At 45.3% G+C, this 16,482-nt stretch overlaps 1 protein-coding gene across 1 annotated transcript in view; it reads left to right on the forward strand.

The window, feature by feature from the left end:
* The first annotated feature begins 665 nt into the window (after positions 1–665).
* PREP (prolyl endopeptidase) overlaps positions 666–16,482 on the forward strand; it is a 136,921-nt gene continuing 121,104 nt past the window's right edge. Inside the window, exons 1-2 of the mRNA XM_061206834.1 lie at positions 666–793; positions 5,928–6,002. Coding sequence (XP_061062817.1) covers positions 749–793; positions 5,928–6,002 — 120 coding nt within the window. The 5' untranslated portion in view covers positions 666–748. The remainder of the gene's footprint in view (positions 794–5,927; positions 6,003–16,482) is intronic.

A 16,482-nucleotide genomic window follows, 5' to 3' on the forward strand; every position in this document is an offset into this window, starting at 1 on the left:
TGACCCATTATTCCTTCCTTCCCAAGTCCAGGGTCACAGGCAGTGTAAATTAGGTCACCTCAAGCCCTTTGCTCTCAAGGCTGGGGAGAGGCCCGGTCTCTCCTCGCCTCCCCTACCCAGTCCGGGAACAGGAAGATGGGGGAATCGAATACGCAAACCCTTTGGTTCGTTCTGCTCGAGGGAGGCCCTGCGAGCGCGGCAATGGCGAAGCGGCCAGCGGGGGGACTTCGGGGAGGGCGGGAGGGGGCAGGAGGCGTGGTGGCCCCGCCGGCGTGACGGCACGTGTGCCCGGCGCAGTGGCCGGGGCCGGCGTGTGGGGCGTGTGGCCGGCTCCGTGGCATGGTGGGTGTGGCGGGGATGCCCGGGGCGGTGGTCCCGGCGTGGGTGCACCGCGCGCCGGGCACAGTAGTCCTTGGGCCCGGGCGGCCCGGGCGCGGCCGGCGCTCCTGCAGAGGGAGCTGTGCGCCCGGCCTGGCTCACGCACGGCGCCGCCCCCTTCCTCTTGTCGCCGCCGCAGCCGCTGGGCCCGCCCGCCGGGGAGGGGCTGCCGGCCTCGCCGACAGTTCCTTCCTGCTTCTCGCACGTCCTCGCCGCCGCGCCGCAGGTCCGGTCGTGAGTCCCGGCCGAGAGCTGCCCGCCGCCGCCGCCGCCGCCGCCGCTGCCCGGCCCGCGCCCCCGCCTCGCCCCGCGGCCCGCCCGTCCCCCTCGCGACCGCTCCGGAGCCCGCGCCGCCCCCGCGCCCCCGGCCATGCTGTCCTTCCAGTACCCCGACGTGTACCGCGATGAGACCGCCGTGAGTACCCCCGCCGCCCCCTGCCCTCCCCTCCTGCCCTCCCCTCCCCCTCGGCCTTTGTTTGCAAGGCCGGGCGGGGGGCGCCGGGCTCCTCCCTAGTCGAGGGGGCCCTGGTGGCCGTCACCCTCCGCCTGCTGGCGGCGGAGTCGGTGGTCAGCCGCCGCTGGGCCGCTTGCTAAGATCAGCGGGGTCAAGGGCAGACGCCCAGGTGGGAATGGGCATCTTAAGGGAGTGGGAAGACAGAACGTGTCACTGCTTTTTGACTGGCGGAGGCTCTTGCTTAAATATGGTGGTAGGAAAAAGTGTGTATGCGTGTAGGTGATGTCCAATTATAAAACAAAAGCAAACTTTTTCAACTCACAAATTAAAAATACTTAGAGTTGAAGTTCATTCATTCGATTTTAAAACGTGTATCGAGCGCTTCCCCTGCCCTTGGCCGAGCGCTGGGCGACGGGCGCTGGGGATGCAGGGCCGAGGTAGAGTCCTGGGGAAGGTGGAGCAGGGCCCCGAGCTGTGGCAGTGTTGATCCGAGTGTTCCTAAACTAGAACAGGAGTTGGTGGGGGCGAGACGAGGTCTTAGAAGGGGAGAGGATGGCCTTTTAAAGAATGAAGTTTTGCCTAGTGCAGGGGTTAGCCACCGTTTCCCTCAGCTGTAGATGACCTCAGGGTCACTGTTGAGGTCCCCAGGGTGGAATTCTGGGCAAACACTTTGTGTGTGTGTAAAAATTAGTTTGGCATCTTAAGAACTGGAGTAAATCCAAATGTTGTGGGCATGATTCTGGTAGGAATAGCCAAATTCTTCAGATTACTTAAAATGGAATCCAAATAAAAAAGATTTTTGTACGATACAGTTCTAGGTTTTTTCTATTTGCTTTGACCCGATTTATGCCAGAAAGTCTGTACTTTAAAGCAGTCTCATTTGGGGATAAAGGGTACTGGGGCTTTAGAGTAAAGGACGTATTGTATTAAATTAAGACTTCCAAGTGACACTGATGCATCCATGGTTTCTTTGACCTGTGGTCATCTGGTAACCATGTTTTCTCAGCCTGTTCAGCTGCTTGCATATTAAATTTACTCTGACAGCCCAAGAAGCTCTATCCCTGTGGTTCAGAGAGTTGTTTCCTTTGTGTCTGGGTGTAAAGTGATCCAGCCGGAATGGAAAAGAGGAGAGACCAAGTAAGAAGACCTGAGCGCTAGTTCTGGTTTTGTCACTCACTCGCTGGGTGCTCTTTGGCAGATCACTTACCTGTTACAGGCCTTCTCTCCCATATATGAACTATTATGGCCGGCTTGGCTAATCACAGAGCTTACTTGCTGCTGTAGTAAGAATATCATCATTCATTCATTCACATGTTGGTCTAGCCCTGCAGTGTGACGGACTTTAGTAACGGGAAGACATGAATATCTCAGTTTGGTTCTTGAGGATCTTTGAGTTTTCAGGAGAGATAAAATTATAAAGAACTATTATGTGGTTTGATAGGTGCTGTTTTAGATTTGTTTTGTTTTATTTTTAAAGGCGGGGTTGCTTCTTGCTTAGTTTTTCCCTTTTCGGGTTACCAAAATCCTACAGTTCACTTATCTGTGTTTTACAGTTCTTGAAAGGGTTAAGTGAGGACTTTTTGAAGACATCAGAAAGCTTATGAACAATTAACTTGAAAGAGTATACCATGGATTTTAATATTCTCCAGTTCCTTTTTATCAAAGAACTCATGATCAACCTCAAGGCCAAGGAAATGTGGTTCTGGTCCAGCCTGGACCCTGCTCTGTGGATCCCAGTGTATTTATCCCAGCCCTGATAGCCTGCATGGAGTATCTTTTTCCTGTGACAGAGTCCTGATTACTAACCCTAGGCTTGACTTACGCATTTGCTCAAATTGTAGCCTTGATTTCTAGGATGGGTTCGTTTCTCTCCAGCAGGTGCTAGAGATTGCTGTAGCTCTCTGTCTCTCTCCCTTGAGCATCTTCCAGCTACATACTGCGCAGTCTCCTGCTGAACCGTGGGGTTGGAGCATGCAACCCTTTGTGGTGGATTTCTGCTTTAGTGAGCAGAGTTTTGGAAACCTTGCCATTCCACTGTAATGCCGTTGCCCGTCCCCCGAGAGTGTTGCCCTCAGGGAATTCGGCCCTGCTACAGCAGTTAGAAGAATGTATAGGGTGAGTGGAGAACACAGAGGCGGATGAGATTAATTTCCATCAGTAGGAAGAGACAGTATGTGAATTGAGCCTGAAAGTCGGCCAGTTGGTTAAGGTAGAAAGGACATTCCTGGCGTGTGACTTAAAGTCATCGTTATGTAGGGCTGTACAGTCGTGGAATTGCATTTGTTTTAGGATGGCAGGAAGGCCATTGTGACCAGAATATCCATGGGTGGATGAGCTTGGAAGGGAGCTGGAAAGGGAAAAAAAAGAAAATGGGGCCAGGTTTGATGGGCTCTGCGTGCTGTGTGTACAAGTCTGCACTTCGTCCTGAAGGCAGCAGGTGAGCTGTTGAACAATACAAGTGAAATATTGAATAGTAACAGTGTCTTATCAGGACTCTATTTTTAAAGCCTCTCGGGAAAATAAGGCATGGTTTGCAAACTTAAATCAGATACTGCACAACTTGAGTTCAGGGGATGTAGCTATGAGATCACCCCATTTGTAGGGTATCGTCTTGTAAAAGAAAAATGTAGGGAGCGGGCGGGATGGGGAGAGGGCACTTGGCTCCCGGGATTCTCCTGGAGAGAATCAGTTTCTTGTCCTGGTTAAAAATGTCTGCTTGATAACTAACTTCAGTCTGCTTTAGATGGCGATGGGGCTGTTTGCTCAGAGGTAAACACCATTCAGGAGGCAGTCCAGTGTAGGATACACTGGGTTCTGAGTCAAGGTCCAGCTGTGCACCTGCCAGTTCAGAACTGGCCTGCTTCATTAGCCAGAGGTTGAGTCTGCAGGCTTTGAGGTCGGCTCAAGGTGGGTCACAGTCCTCCCTCCCACTTATTGACAATCTGACCCTTGTCAATTGCTTTATTACTTTAATTCTCTCCAGCTTCGGTTTCCTCATCTGGAAAAATGAGTCGGTAATAACCTCCCAGTGAGGACCAAATCAGATAACGTGGCTATGGCGCAGTGTTTGGCTCACAGTAAATCTGTGGCCTTCCAGTCTCTGTGAATTGCATTCTGCAGTCTGGAAAATAGGAATATCATCAGCTCTCTTACAGGGTTGCTTTAAAGCATCAGGCACAACAATATGGATATTCAGCAAATGTTCATTGCTTTGGGTCTAGCACTTGGCAACACCTTCACTTAGCCATAAAACTAAGATGACTTGCAGTTAATCTTTTCCCCTTCTTTATGAAAAGTTAAGTCTTTGGATATGTCTGAGTTTTAGTAGCATCATAATCGAGGAACATTTTTAAAGTGTCCGGTCTATCCCCTCCAAGGAATATTTGGGGAAAAGCTGTTGGCAGATTGTTTGGAGTCACAGCGCTGATTCTGAACTCGGTATGGCCCTGGGTGTGTTGCCATCTTGTGCCTGACATCGCTCCTAAAAATACTGGATTGGAAGATCTTTCACAAGTTTAAATTTGTTTGATTCCTTATTGACAGAGGAAAAGATGGTTGTTACTATAAGCGTATTTTGTAACCATTCCAAGGTGTGTAAAATGTAAGAGACTTGCAGATGAGAAGGAAAGACAGAAAGCTTTTCTTCAGTGATGATAATCAGCTAAAATTTAGAGAGGCTTTTGGTGAGGATTGAAAATTGGTAATTTTAGGAAGACTCATCAGGAAGGCTTTCATCTGATTGTGTCAGTTGCACTTGTCAGTCATTGTTTGCTGAGAACAGTTCCTGTGTTCCACCTGAACTGCCCGTTCTTTCAGGTGTGCATTTCCCCAGGTGCTCTCCTCTGGCACTAGATGAGGACAGATGCTGACCCCTTGCAGAAAGCCTGAGGTTTGAGGCTTGGGGGAGATTCTTCTCAGTTGGCCAGCAGCCACGCTGAAACTTTGACCAGCAGTAGAAACAGCAGGTTTTCCTTTTCCAGGAGAGTGTTCTCTTTCCTTTGGAAATAGCCCTTACATTTTGGTATTATAGAACAAAACAAGGAGACAGACGCAAAACTCATTGGAGGCACTGGTAGTCTTCTGGACAACCTCATATAAGAAGCCTTAGCCGGAATGTTATTGAGTTGTTGAGAGAGACTTGACTGGAAAGACGTTGTCCATGTGGTTTCATTTGATTAGATTAATCACGTGAGTATGAAATGGAGAGGTTTTGTAGCGACATTTACCTGTGGATAGTTTCCTTAGGCATCATCACCTGGGGAGTGGCGACTCCCTGTCGTCCTTCTGGCCTCGGTCTGAGGGCAGGCCCAGGAATGTGGTTTTTCAGAAGTTCCCACGTGGTTCTGAAGATCAGCTCCTGTGAGTTCTCCTGAAAGTGTCCCCTCAGCCAGGCCCTTCTTTCACTCGGCAATTTTATTCATCAACTATCAGGGTAGTCCCAATGCATGATGCCTTTGTGCCTCCTTTTCTACACAGTGAAAGAAAGCATTTCATAACAATGCACTAAACGGAAGAAAACCTTCAGTTTTAGAAACGTTCTTTTGTGGCATGTAAGTCAGCTTTCTCAGCTGACATCAGTTAGCATCATTGCACATTAGTTAACTTGCTTTTTGGCAGTTTAGACTTAAAGGCACAACGGATCATATTGTACATTGTAGGGAGATTTTCTAATCATCAGTCAGCTTAGCAAGAACAGGGCAATGCACTCGTGTGTGGTGGCTCCCTCCCAAGCGTGCCCTTCCGGCATCCCCACTGCATTGTGTAATTCTGCGCTTTGCTACCGACAACACGTTTTCAAGTTTCTTTAGCACAGCGGCAGGCCTTTGTTTTGTGTTGTACAGATGGAGCGGTTCCTATTCTGACCTTTCATCTTTCTTCCCTCTCCAGCTAAAACGTTCTTTTCATGAAGGGTGGCTTGACACCTTTGAGAACCTGCCAGCTTCGGTTCATGTGGTAATTTGGGCAGACACATTGCCAGTGAGCCAATTGGACTATTTCTGACTGCCCCTTTCCTATCTCTCTACCACATTTGGAAAGTAGTAACTTAATTGGGATTAGACACTAGTTATCTAATACCATATTTTGTCTTTTGCAGGTACAGGATTATCATGGGCATAAAATTTGTGACCCTTACACTTGGCTTGAAGACCCAGACAGCGAGCAGACAAAGGTAAATTAGGGTTTATGATTAAAGATAAGGCGGCCTTCATAGCTCAGACCAAACCCTAGACATCAATAACCGTGGCTTTTCCCTTCTGGTATCATCCTGTGTTGTCTGCAGTGAGAGGGTGAATAGACATGTTGGTACTACCACTTTCTGTGAAATGATTCATGGGAAAGAGATGAAAGCATTTTTAGTCCCATAGAAGATCACGTAACTGTTTTGAATAATGTTTATGGTTTATAGGGACACTAATGAACCAACTATTTGAAATGAAGATATTTGAAAGAAGGAAAACAGAATTTTACCAAAGGAAAATGAAAACCTACAGAAAAATTATGTGAAGGAAAAAATTGCCTAATACATTTTCTCCAAAGGAAAGAAAATCGTATATATTTAAGAAGTACCAGGTCCTGAAAACTGAATGCTGGTCATAGATTACTTATTGGTTTTAATGCAACAACAATAAAATTATAAGTAAACTAAATTCTAAGCATCTTCTTATATTTTATAAGGGGGTGGGGGGAGAATTTTCTACTCTGTCTAAAAATATGAGGCTTTCCTATTCTTTTGGAGAAACGTAGTATTTTGAGCTGAAGTCTCATTTCGTTAACGAAGCTTACCTCTAAGTGCCATGTCCCATGGATATTTTTTCCTCCTTGGAGTGCCCAAGACTTGTCATTTGAGATTCATTATTTACATATACTCCATGTGGTTAAGTTTGCTTGGTTGAGGGAATAGTGTTTCTCCAGTCCGCTCCAAGTTCCTTGACTCTTTTATTTATAGCCGTGCTAACTTAGTATGTAAAAATATGTATACAATTTCTAATGTGCTCAGCATTCCAGAAGTTTATTTGAGCTTCTTTAGAATCCCAGAGTACATTTCCCATTAAAAAAAAAATGTTAATGCATGCTCAGTAGTTTTCTAAGCCAGCTTCTGAAAGCCTATGTCTTAGCTGCTCTTATATCTTGTGGTCCCTTGCCACCGTATATACCAGTGTTCTCTGGAGAACTGAACTCAGATTTCCAAGGCAATTCAGATTTTCCAGGAAGGCATTCCCTTCTGATGTGGACCTGGCTAGTGGAATCGGGATTCTCTCCTTGCCCATCCCCCGTCCCCAACCGTTTCACACTCCCTGGTCAGTGGGGTTGCAGGCTCCACCACCTTCATGTCCTTAGGGAAAAGCTTCACCAGGAACGGAGTGGAGGGAAGGGCTTAGCCAGGCACGATGATACATGGAAGAGGAGAAAGTAGAGGCAGGAATCAACTCTTTCTTCTTCATTTCCGAAGCACTGGCCTGCCTGCTTTCCTTTCTGCCGCCCTCAGCTGTTCTTCGTGGCTAGCATTTTTCTCCTCCTCTGCCCACTGCAGAAACTCTTAAAACTTCTTCCCTATCCTTTCCCTTGAAGTAAGCACACCACCATTTTGCGATTTTCTAATGGTTTTTACTTCTATCTATACTCCCTCATTCTCACCCTTTCCTGATTCCCTTCAAGAAAGACAGAGGTCTCATGGGTGAGAATGATTGGTATTTGGGTTTTCATTTTCCTTTGGTGAAGCAGTGGGTTGTAGAGGTTGATCGGTAACCATCCCCAGGTGAGAAACAAATGGGTAACTTGAGGTGCAGGCAAAGGCTCTAGCTCCGCAGGTGAGGCCAAGAGGAGCAGGGAGCAGGTGTGGGCTGCCTCCTCGCCTCCACTCTGCCACAGATGACCTTGACCATCCAGCTTTGGGCTGAGCTGAGACAGGGATTGAGCCTGGGAATGGAGAGTCACAGGCAGCTTCGTAGCCTGTAATGGAGGGAAGGAGATGAACTTCCTGTGCATCTCTGGAAAACTGTCCCCAGGAACTGTCTCTGTGACGATTACTTTGTCTGAGGTATTGGGTACAACCTGGATTCCTCCAGCCTTTCATGGTGATTGAGTGATGCAGCTATGTTGGAATGACCCAGTTTTTGTTTACGTGTTAATGGATGCATACTTTGCTGTTCCTTAATTGATGATGGCTGGTCCTGTGGTCGACAAGCCACTTACTAGTAGATGAAACTTTACTAATTGGTGATCTTGCAGTCAACACTGGATAGACGCTAATGACATTGATGTATACACTGTTATTTTCGTGGTATACATTTATTGGATGTTTACTATGTGCAGGGCACTTCACTGGTAGCTTTGCATACCCTATCCCATTCAGTTCTCAAACTCTGACATAGGCCTTTTTATTTTTCCCATTTCACAGATGAAGAAATTGAGTTAGAATGATTAAGTAACATGTCCAAGTTCACGTAGCTAGTAAGAGTGGAACCCAGGCAGTCCAGATGGTTATCAACCTCACATTAAAGAAATGATAAAAGATCAAAGACTCTGGGTGTAATAGCTTTGGAAATGCAAGCTATAGGAATATATTCATGTCTCTGCTTGCTGTGGGACTCTGTATGTCCTCCTGCAGGTACCCTCGGCTTCCCCCCACCCCCCTCCCACACTAACGTGTTCAGACGGCGTACCTCAGGTGTCAGAGGGCTGTGCAGCTCGTGCCCTCCCCCTGCACCCTCCATACACACCTTTCCCAGTCCCCCCTAAACAACCTCGTTATTGACGCGAGCTGGCTGTCGTCTGAGATCTGATGAGTGAAATTTCGGTCTCAGACTGAAAAGACAGAGTGTGTTTTTGTAACGCTCGGAAGAGCAGCAGGAACGTTTTCTACGCACAGTTAGAGGCGCGTACACACAGGTGTGTTAGCCGTACCTTGGCGTAAAGAGGAGAATCTTCGCGTAGCCTCTAAAACAAAGAAAAACTGCTTGTTACATTTTCAATAAAAAACGAGCCCAGAAGTGAGGAACATTAATAGCTCATTTATACTAAGATCTGAAATGCTATCGGTAAGTCTTTGATTTAATCTAGTATCTAATATAGGTTATCCAACTCTGAGAGTTCCTGGCATTTGTGGCTTTATCCTTTATAAAAGAATCTCAGAGCAGACTTGTAACTTAGAAAATTCTCAAAGACAGTGGTGGTGGGGACTTGAATCTGGGTGAATTCTTTCAAGCTGTCAAGCCCCACGTAACCATATTTTATAGCAAATGTTCCAGTTTGTAGAAGATCCTACACAACTCAGTTGTTTCTTTGAGGTCAATTCAACCTTTGTAAAGAGGAAACAGTGTTCCAGCACTGCCCAATAGATTATATAATGTAAGCCACGTAGATAATTCAGAGTTTTCTAGTAAGTAGAAAGAAACACATTAAGTAAAAAGAAACAGATGAAATTAATTATAATAATTTAATCTAGTATACTCAAAATATTAACATCTCAACATGTAATGAATATAAAATATTATTAAGATATTTTACATTCTTTTTTTTTAAACTAAGTTTTCAAAATCCAGTGTATATTTTATACTTATAGCACATATCAATTCAGACCAGCCACATAATCAGGTGCTCATTTGCCACATGTGGCTGGTGGCTACCATTTTGGACAGTGAAGATATGGACCAACCTTTCTTGTGAATATAGATGTAAAGACTATAAATAATGTTAGCAGGTTAAAAAAAAAAAAGAAAGCAGAATTTGTCACAGGAATTCAAGAACAATTTAATATTATTATATTCATAGATCAAGTAAACCTATATTATATAATTAACCTAGTTAATATTTTAAGAATTAAAGAAAATCCAAAGCTAAAAATAGAAATAACTTTAATAAGATAAATATTCAAAACAACCTAAGCACTAGGCTGGAATATCTCTGTCACTACTATTTTTGTTTGTTTGCAAAGCTTTGACCAGTGCAATAAAACATGAACTGAAATTTGTACAGGTGAAAATAAAATTATCATTAATTATAGATTCTTTGATTATGTGTCTAGAAAACCTCAGGGAAACAACTGAAAACTTTTTAGAATTAATGCGTTCAGTGAAGTGAGTATGTACCAAATAAATGTAAAATCAGTAGCAATGATGAAAAATCAACCCATCTGATAGCAAAAAGCAAATACTTAAGGAAGAAGAGTTTTCAGGCCTACTGGGAGAGTAATAGTGTCACTTCAGAAATAGGGAGATCTAGAAAAGGGCCAGTTTGGGGCATTATTTTTAATAGTGAAAAATTGGAAATCGCCATTTCCAACAATAGTGTTTAAGTCAAATCTGGTGGATCTGCTTAACGAAATAGTACATGCCTCTATTAAAATGTTGGGCTGTAAAGATTGCTTACTAAGTGAAAAAGTGCTTATGGTAGAATATGAAGTGGGAGAAGGATGCAAGATTGTAGGGCTCCCAGTGATTACAACTTTATAAAGTATGTTTGTAATTCTAGGAGCATCTGTATGGAAATACAACCTAAACAATAATAAGATAAAGGGAAGGCTCTGGGTAAAAAGCCCTTTAGACATCTCGTAAGTGTGATATACTCTTGAGGTGTCTGAACCATAGTGAAATCTCACTGGGGTAAGTGGGATACCAGGGCAACCTTGGAAGTTTTCAGTGTGAGATGGCAGAGAGGGAGGTTTGCAGTCATTAAAAAGGATTTGAAGACAGATAGGCAGGTCCCAACAGGTGGTCAGTCCATACTTCCCATTCAGCAGGCTCTGCCAGCTTGTCCTTTGCAGGTCATGGAAGGAAGTGTGTAGCAGCCTTGATGCACCCCGATATTTTGACACCGAGGTAACTTGAGCCTCCAGACTACTAACAGCAAGACACCCATTCTCCCACCCACTGACAGTAATGTGCATGTGATTCACTTCCTAATCTTTAACTTCCTAAGTTTCCTGTGGCAAACAAACAAGTGAACCCCAAACCCCACACTCGGCCTTAGCTCTTTGCAGCCTCTTTCTTCCTCTCAGTTGGTGTCCTGGCCCCTTTGGGTGTGCCCTGTTCAGATCTCATTTCAGATACTATCACGGGCCATCTCCTCTTTGCCTGTCGATAAGCCACTCTGTATGCCCCTCCATGTAGCTGATACCCCTTCTTCCTTTGTCCTGTCTCCCATCAATATAAACCATTCTCTCCGTGATCAGCAGCAGCCCAATTGCCAAATCCAGTGACCTTACCATGGTCCTGTGTTCTTCACTGTGCAGATGGACCACACGTCCTGGGGAATAGTAGAGACTTCTATGTCACCAGCAAGGGGACTGCTGTGCCCCCCCAGCTTTGCATTGCCTCCCAATCCCTTGCAGTTTACGGACGCAGCCGTCTCGCTGTCGGGTCCCTGTGAGAGTACCGAATGCGTGTTCCTTTCCCCCGGCCTCCCCGTCCATCGTGGTGCAGTCTGTCCACGTGGCACCATCTGCGCCCCTTCCAGATAGTGAGAAGTTCTCTGCATCCCTGGGCTTGGTTTTGCAGCCCTGAAGTCCAGATAGAAGCAATGTCCTTGTAGCCTTTTGAAGAGTCTCCCCATTTTACTCCATCTTATATGTGGCTTCAGCCTCTTGGTTGAATATTCCAGAACTTGTTACTGAGTTAGTGAAGGGGAGATACAGAAAGGAAGAATTTACACCTTTCCTGGGATAGCTGCTGTCATTGTAACTAGTTGTCAAGTCTGGCTTCCACAGAAGCTCTGTCCTGGGGCTTTGGTACAGGAGGTAAGCAAATGTAGAACACCAGCTGCAGATATCAAATGACTAGTTTATTTTTCCCTCTCTGAGAGCTGCCTCGGGCAAAACGACAGTAACAACAGCTCCATCCCTTGTGGATCATGAGAGAAGAACTCTTAATAGGAACCAGCAAAAAAAAAAAAAAAAAAAATTGTTTTTATGTTCAGTCCTTCTAAAAAATTACATTACCATTTGTTTCAGAGAGGATCAAAGGAATACAGAACGTAGGTCTTTTTCCCCATACCCCATTTGGCTGAGTAGTTAGGGGTCACCCATTACACCTGCTGAGAAGGGGCTGTGAAGGTAATGAGCAGAACAGTCCCTCAGTCTTACAGGTAAAGAAGCTCATTGTGGTGGCTTCTCTTGTTGCGGAGCATGGGCTCTGGGCATGCGGGCTTCGGTGGTTGTGGCGCGTGGGCTTGGTTGCTCCGTGACATGTGGGATCTTCCCGGACCAGGGCTCGAGCCCGTGTCCCCTTCGTTGGCGGGCGGATTCTTGGCCACTGTGCTACCAGGGAAGCTCTAATTTTTTATTTTTAATTAACCTTTTTATTTTCAGATAGAAAATAAAGATTTGTATGCAGTTGTAAGAAATAATTCAGAGAGATCCCATGTATCCCTTACCTAGTTTCACCTAATGGTAACATCTTGCAGAACTGTAGTACAGTATCACGACCAGTGTTGTGCAACATCGGTGTAGTCAAGATACAGAACGTTCTATCACTACAAGTATCCTTTATGTTGCCCTTTTATAGTCACATCCACTTTCCTCTCATCCACCCCTTCCCCATCTCCTGGTCCCCTTGTTAACCCCTGGCAACCAGTAATCTGGCCTTCATTTCTATAACTTGTTATTTCAAGAATGCTATATAGATGGAATAATACTGTATTTAATCTTTTGTGAATGGATTTTTTTCACGGAGCATCTCCTTGGAGATTCATCCAGATTGTTGCATGTATCAATATTTTGTTCCCTTTTGTTGCTAAGTCGTATGTGAGTTTGTTGAACCGCTTACCTACTGAAGACATCTGAATTGTTTCCATTTGGGGGCTATTAATAATAAAGTTTCTATAGACAAAAAAAAAAAAAAAAAAAAAAAAAAAAGCTGGAAACGTCACCTTTCTCCTCCCCTGCCCGCACTGTTCCCTTCCTTGGCAGGAAAGATTTAAATCTCAAAGGACTTCTGATCATCTCTAGGGTATTTAAATAGCCTAGGATTTCTGTGTAGGTATTTTAATGTCACAGAGGTCGGTGGAGAACAAAGTTGAGGGCAGTCAACACCTTTCCCTGGGATCCTTTCTGCCTATCCTAATATGTGGTTTTTTTCTTTGCTTGCTTGCTTTTGTTTTTGGTCTTTGAGGTTAACCCTAAAAGCATGTAGCGTGAGGAGTTGCTGCTCTGTGCTGGTATCAGTCTGGCCTAGATCTCCCTGGGCAGTGTGCTTTCCTAAAGTGGGGCAGAGCCAGCGTGGGCAAGAACTGGTGGGGAGCTGGGTGAGCCACGATCCTTTTGTCCACTTGCATTTCCCCCTCAGGCTGTCAGGCCGCAGAGGCAACCGTGGAAGCTTGCTCCCAGGACTTCCACTAACATGAAGGGCCAGTTCAATGTCTCTAAGCCAACAGACAGCAGATGAAGCTGACTGGGAACTGAGGAATACTGGATATAATTAACAGCATAAGAGACTTTAGGTTTTGGTTTTGGTTTATGATGTTCTTTCGAAAACTTTAGGACAAACTGTGAATATCCTCTTTTTAAGTAGTTCCTTCATCCTGTGAGTTTCCAGGCGTTTCCCATGTCACCTCTGTTGGGAGGCAGGGTGGAGGAACAGAATATTTGCCAGATGGGAATAGAAGTCATAGCCCTTGGTCTTTCATTTTCTTGGCCTTTGAGCACAGCCAGCTACCTTACCTGGGATTCCTTTTCTTCATCTATAAAATGAATATAGTCACACTCAATTCATCTAGCTCCAAGGTTTTAATGACACCCAACTGAGAAAATGCAAGTAAAAATTCATTTTCCGGGCTTCCCTGGTGGCGCAGTGGTTGAGAATCTGCCTGCTAATGCAGGGGACACGGGTTCGAGCCCTGGTCTGGGAAGATCCCACATGCCGCAGAGCAGCTAGGCCCGTGAGCCACAATTACTGAGCCTGCGCGTCTGGAGCCTGTGCTCTGCAACAAGAGAGGCCGCAATAGTGAGAGGCCCACGCACCGCGATGAAGAGTGGCCCCCGCTTGCCACAAGTAGAGAAAGCCCTCGCACAGAAACGAAGACCCAACACAGCCATAAATTAAAAAAAAAAAAAAAAAAAAAAATCATTTTCCCCACACAGCAGAGCTCTGTACAAAGATGATACATCCTGGGCACTGCTGCTTCAATGTATTGAGATGTAGACCTTCAGAATCTAGTCCTCTTATTTGCTTACTCAGAATGTTGAACTTTAAAGACGCCTCTGTCTTTTTATTTTCATCCACAAAACGAAGCAGGATTTTCCCTTTGAATTCTAGTTTTTTAGAAGAAGATACTTAAATTCTAAGCATTGAATTCCCCACACCTCCGCCAGCGGAACTGCGGCATCTAAGTGTGGCTTAGTTGTTCTGAAGGACGATGACTGAACTAGGCCAAACATTACCTTAAAGCTATTTGGTAGCGCCTCTTTTAATTGGTGTTTTCTGAACCCACTGGCAAAGCTGGCCTGTGAAACGCCCTGCCATCCATTCATTAATGTTTCATGTAAGGACCTGGCTTGAGAATTACTACTGTGTTGTTCCTCCTCTAGTGGAAACAGGAAATGCTCTAGGTAAATCTGTTACCACATATCATCTCAATCTGCAAGGCGTCTCAGGTCTTAAAGGTCTCACCACCTCCTACAGAAATGTTTAGCCTTATGTATGTTCGCAAACGTACTCCTGATAAATCCACAGTTGAAATATGTATTTAGGGAACAACATCCTTTTGATCTGTGCATGGGGTAATTGTCAAAAGTATGATAGAATCTCCTGGTCCTGGGCCATCCTCTTTTCTAAGCAGTGCTTTCTCTTGTCTTTTTCTGTCTTCTTTCTCTTGCTTTCTGTAATGAGGTTTTTGAGGCAAGCAGTAGAAATGAATTCTGACCATGTTAGGCAAATCAGGAATCCATAGCAAGGATATGAGGCCAGCTCCTGGGATGCACCGAGGGCCAGGCTTGGAGCAGGCAGGAGCCAGGCAGTTGTGGGACTCCGTGGTGGGAATTTCCACTTTTCACCCAGCACTGCTGATGGCATCAGTGATTACAGTGATTCGGCCCTCTGTCACTTGTTCAAGTGACTGCATCCCAGGAGAGGGAGTTTTGATTGGCCAAGCTCCAGATGTGTGCTCACTCCTTGGCGGTACCGTGGCAATGAAAAAAGATTTGGTAAAAGCCTTAGGGACCCTCTTTGGCTTCTGTAGTGGCAGGACAGCTATGTGAAGTTAGTGTCTCACTAAGCAGGGTAGAGCCCTGGGGAGGAGAATGGATGCTGGCTGGCCCTAATGCCATAGGTCCACTGGTTTCATTCCCCTTCCTTCTCCATATGTGCTCATGCCCTCCCTTCTTCCCCTGTCCTGGGTTTACCGGTGTGCCCACTGCACCAAGCATTAGGTTAAATGGGGCTGAGGAGAGGGATGCACTGTCATGAGCAAGACAGATGTGGCCCATGCCGGCTTGGACTCACACATCAGCCTAGGAGACCAGAGATTGGAGCTGGGTGAGCCACTTAACCTTTGAGCTGCTAGAGGTCAGTGCCGAAAGGAGGCTGAGCCACATCTTGAGTAGAGGCTGGGAGTCTTGCCCCATTTGTTCACCACCAGGGAAAGCTCCATTTTAGAAAAGCAGACCCCAAACCATTGATGAAATTCTTAAGGTACTTGTGTACATTTAACATTAATATTTTCCCCGTAGGCAGCTACTCGGCTTTGGTTCCAATAATCTACATGTCCTCTATGAGAAATGCTGATGTCAGACATGGTATCTTTGGGAAAACAGTTATTAAAGAACTAACAACTACAGAACAAAGATAACTGACTTCTCTGAGCCTCTTTCTTTTCTCTTAGGTATCTGGAATCCATTCACCAGCCCATGCTGCCATGTCCAGGGGGAAAGCATTCAGTCATAAAAATCACCTGGGTATCTGTTAAAAATAGACATGCCCAAGGTCTACTTCTGTAGCATCTGATTTGAGTAGAAATCTATTTCCCAAGCACCTCACCAGGTAATTCTTAAGATCCAGAAAGCTTGGGAAAACTGCCCTAGAGAATGCTTAGACATGATTAGAGAACAATAATAACACCTTTGATTTATATAGGGCACTTTCAAGGAGTTAAGGTTCTCATAGATGCCTCACTTGTTCATAGCATCTTTGTAAATTAGAGGGACAGTGTTTGTGATTCTAATTTTTCTCATTGGGGGAAATCAAGGCATGTGTCACAATAAAGACTTCTGGGTCTCTCCTGTATAACATTGGATGGCACTCTGACCATTTGGATCAGCTCTCTGTTTAATCATGCACACCATTCTCTGGAGCTCCAGTTCTGCCTGTGTAAAATCTCATACCCTTCTTGTTTTTATCCCTGCTGGCACTGCCTGGTTCAGGCATGCATTGCCACTGAGCTAGGCATTCAGTAGCTTCCTAACTTGTCTCCCTTCTTCCAGAATTTTTTTTCTACCCCGTTCTCCCCAGCAGCTGATGAGAACCCTTCGAGATCTTGGAACCTGTTTATTCATGGGAAAGCAGTAGTGTATATTCATTTAATGAACAGCTTTAGAGGTAGAAAGACAGGTTTGAATCTTAACTCCACAGTTTTATCAGAGTTGTGACATTGGTCATGCTTATTAACCTCTCTAAGCTTCAATTTTTTTTTAAATTTTTTTTTAAATTTATTTTTGGCTG

Source organism: Eubalaena glacialis, chromosome 12 (genome assembly GCF_028564815.1).
Source record: "Eubalaena glacialis isolate mEubGla1 chromosome 12, mEubGla1.1.hap2.+ XY, whole genome shotgun sequence".
Classification (NCBI taxonomy): Eukaryota; Metazoa; Chordata; class Mammalia; order Artiodactyla; family Balaenidae; genus Eubalaena; species Eubalaena glacialis.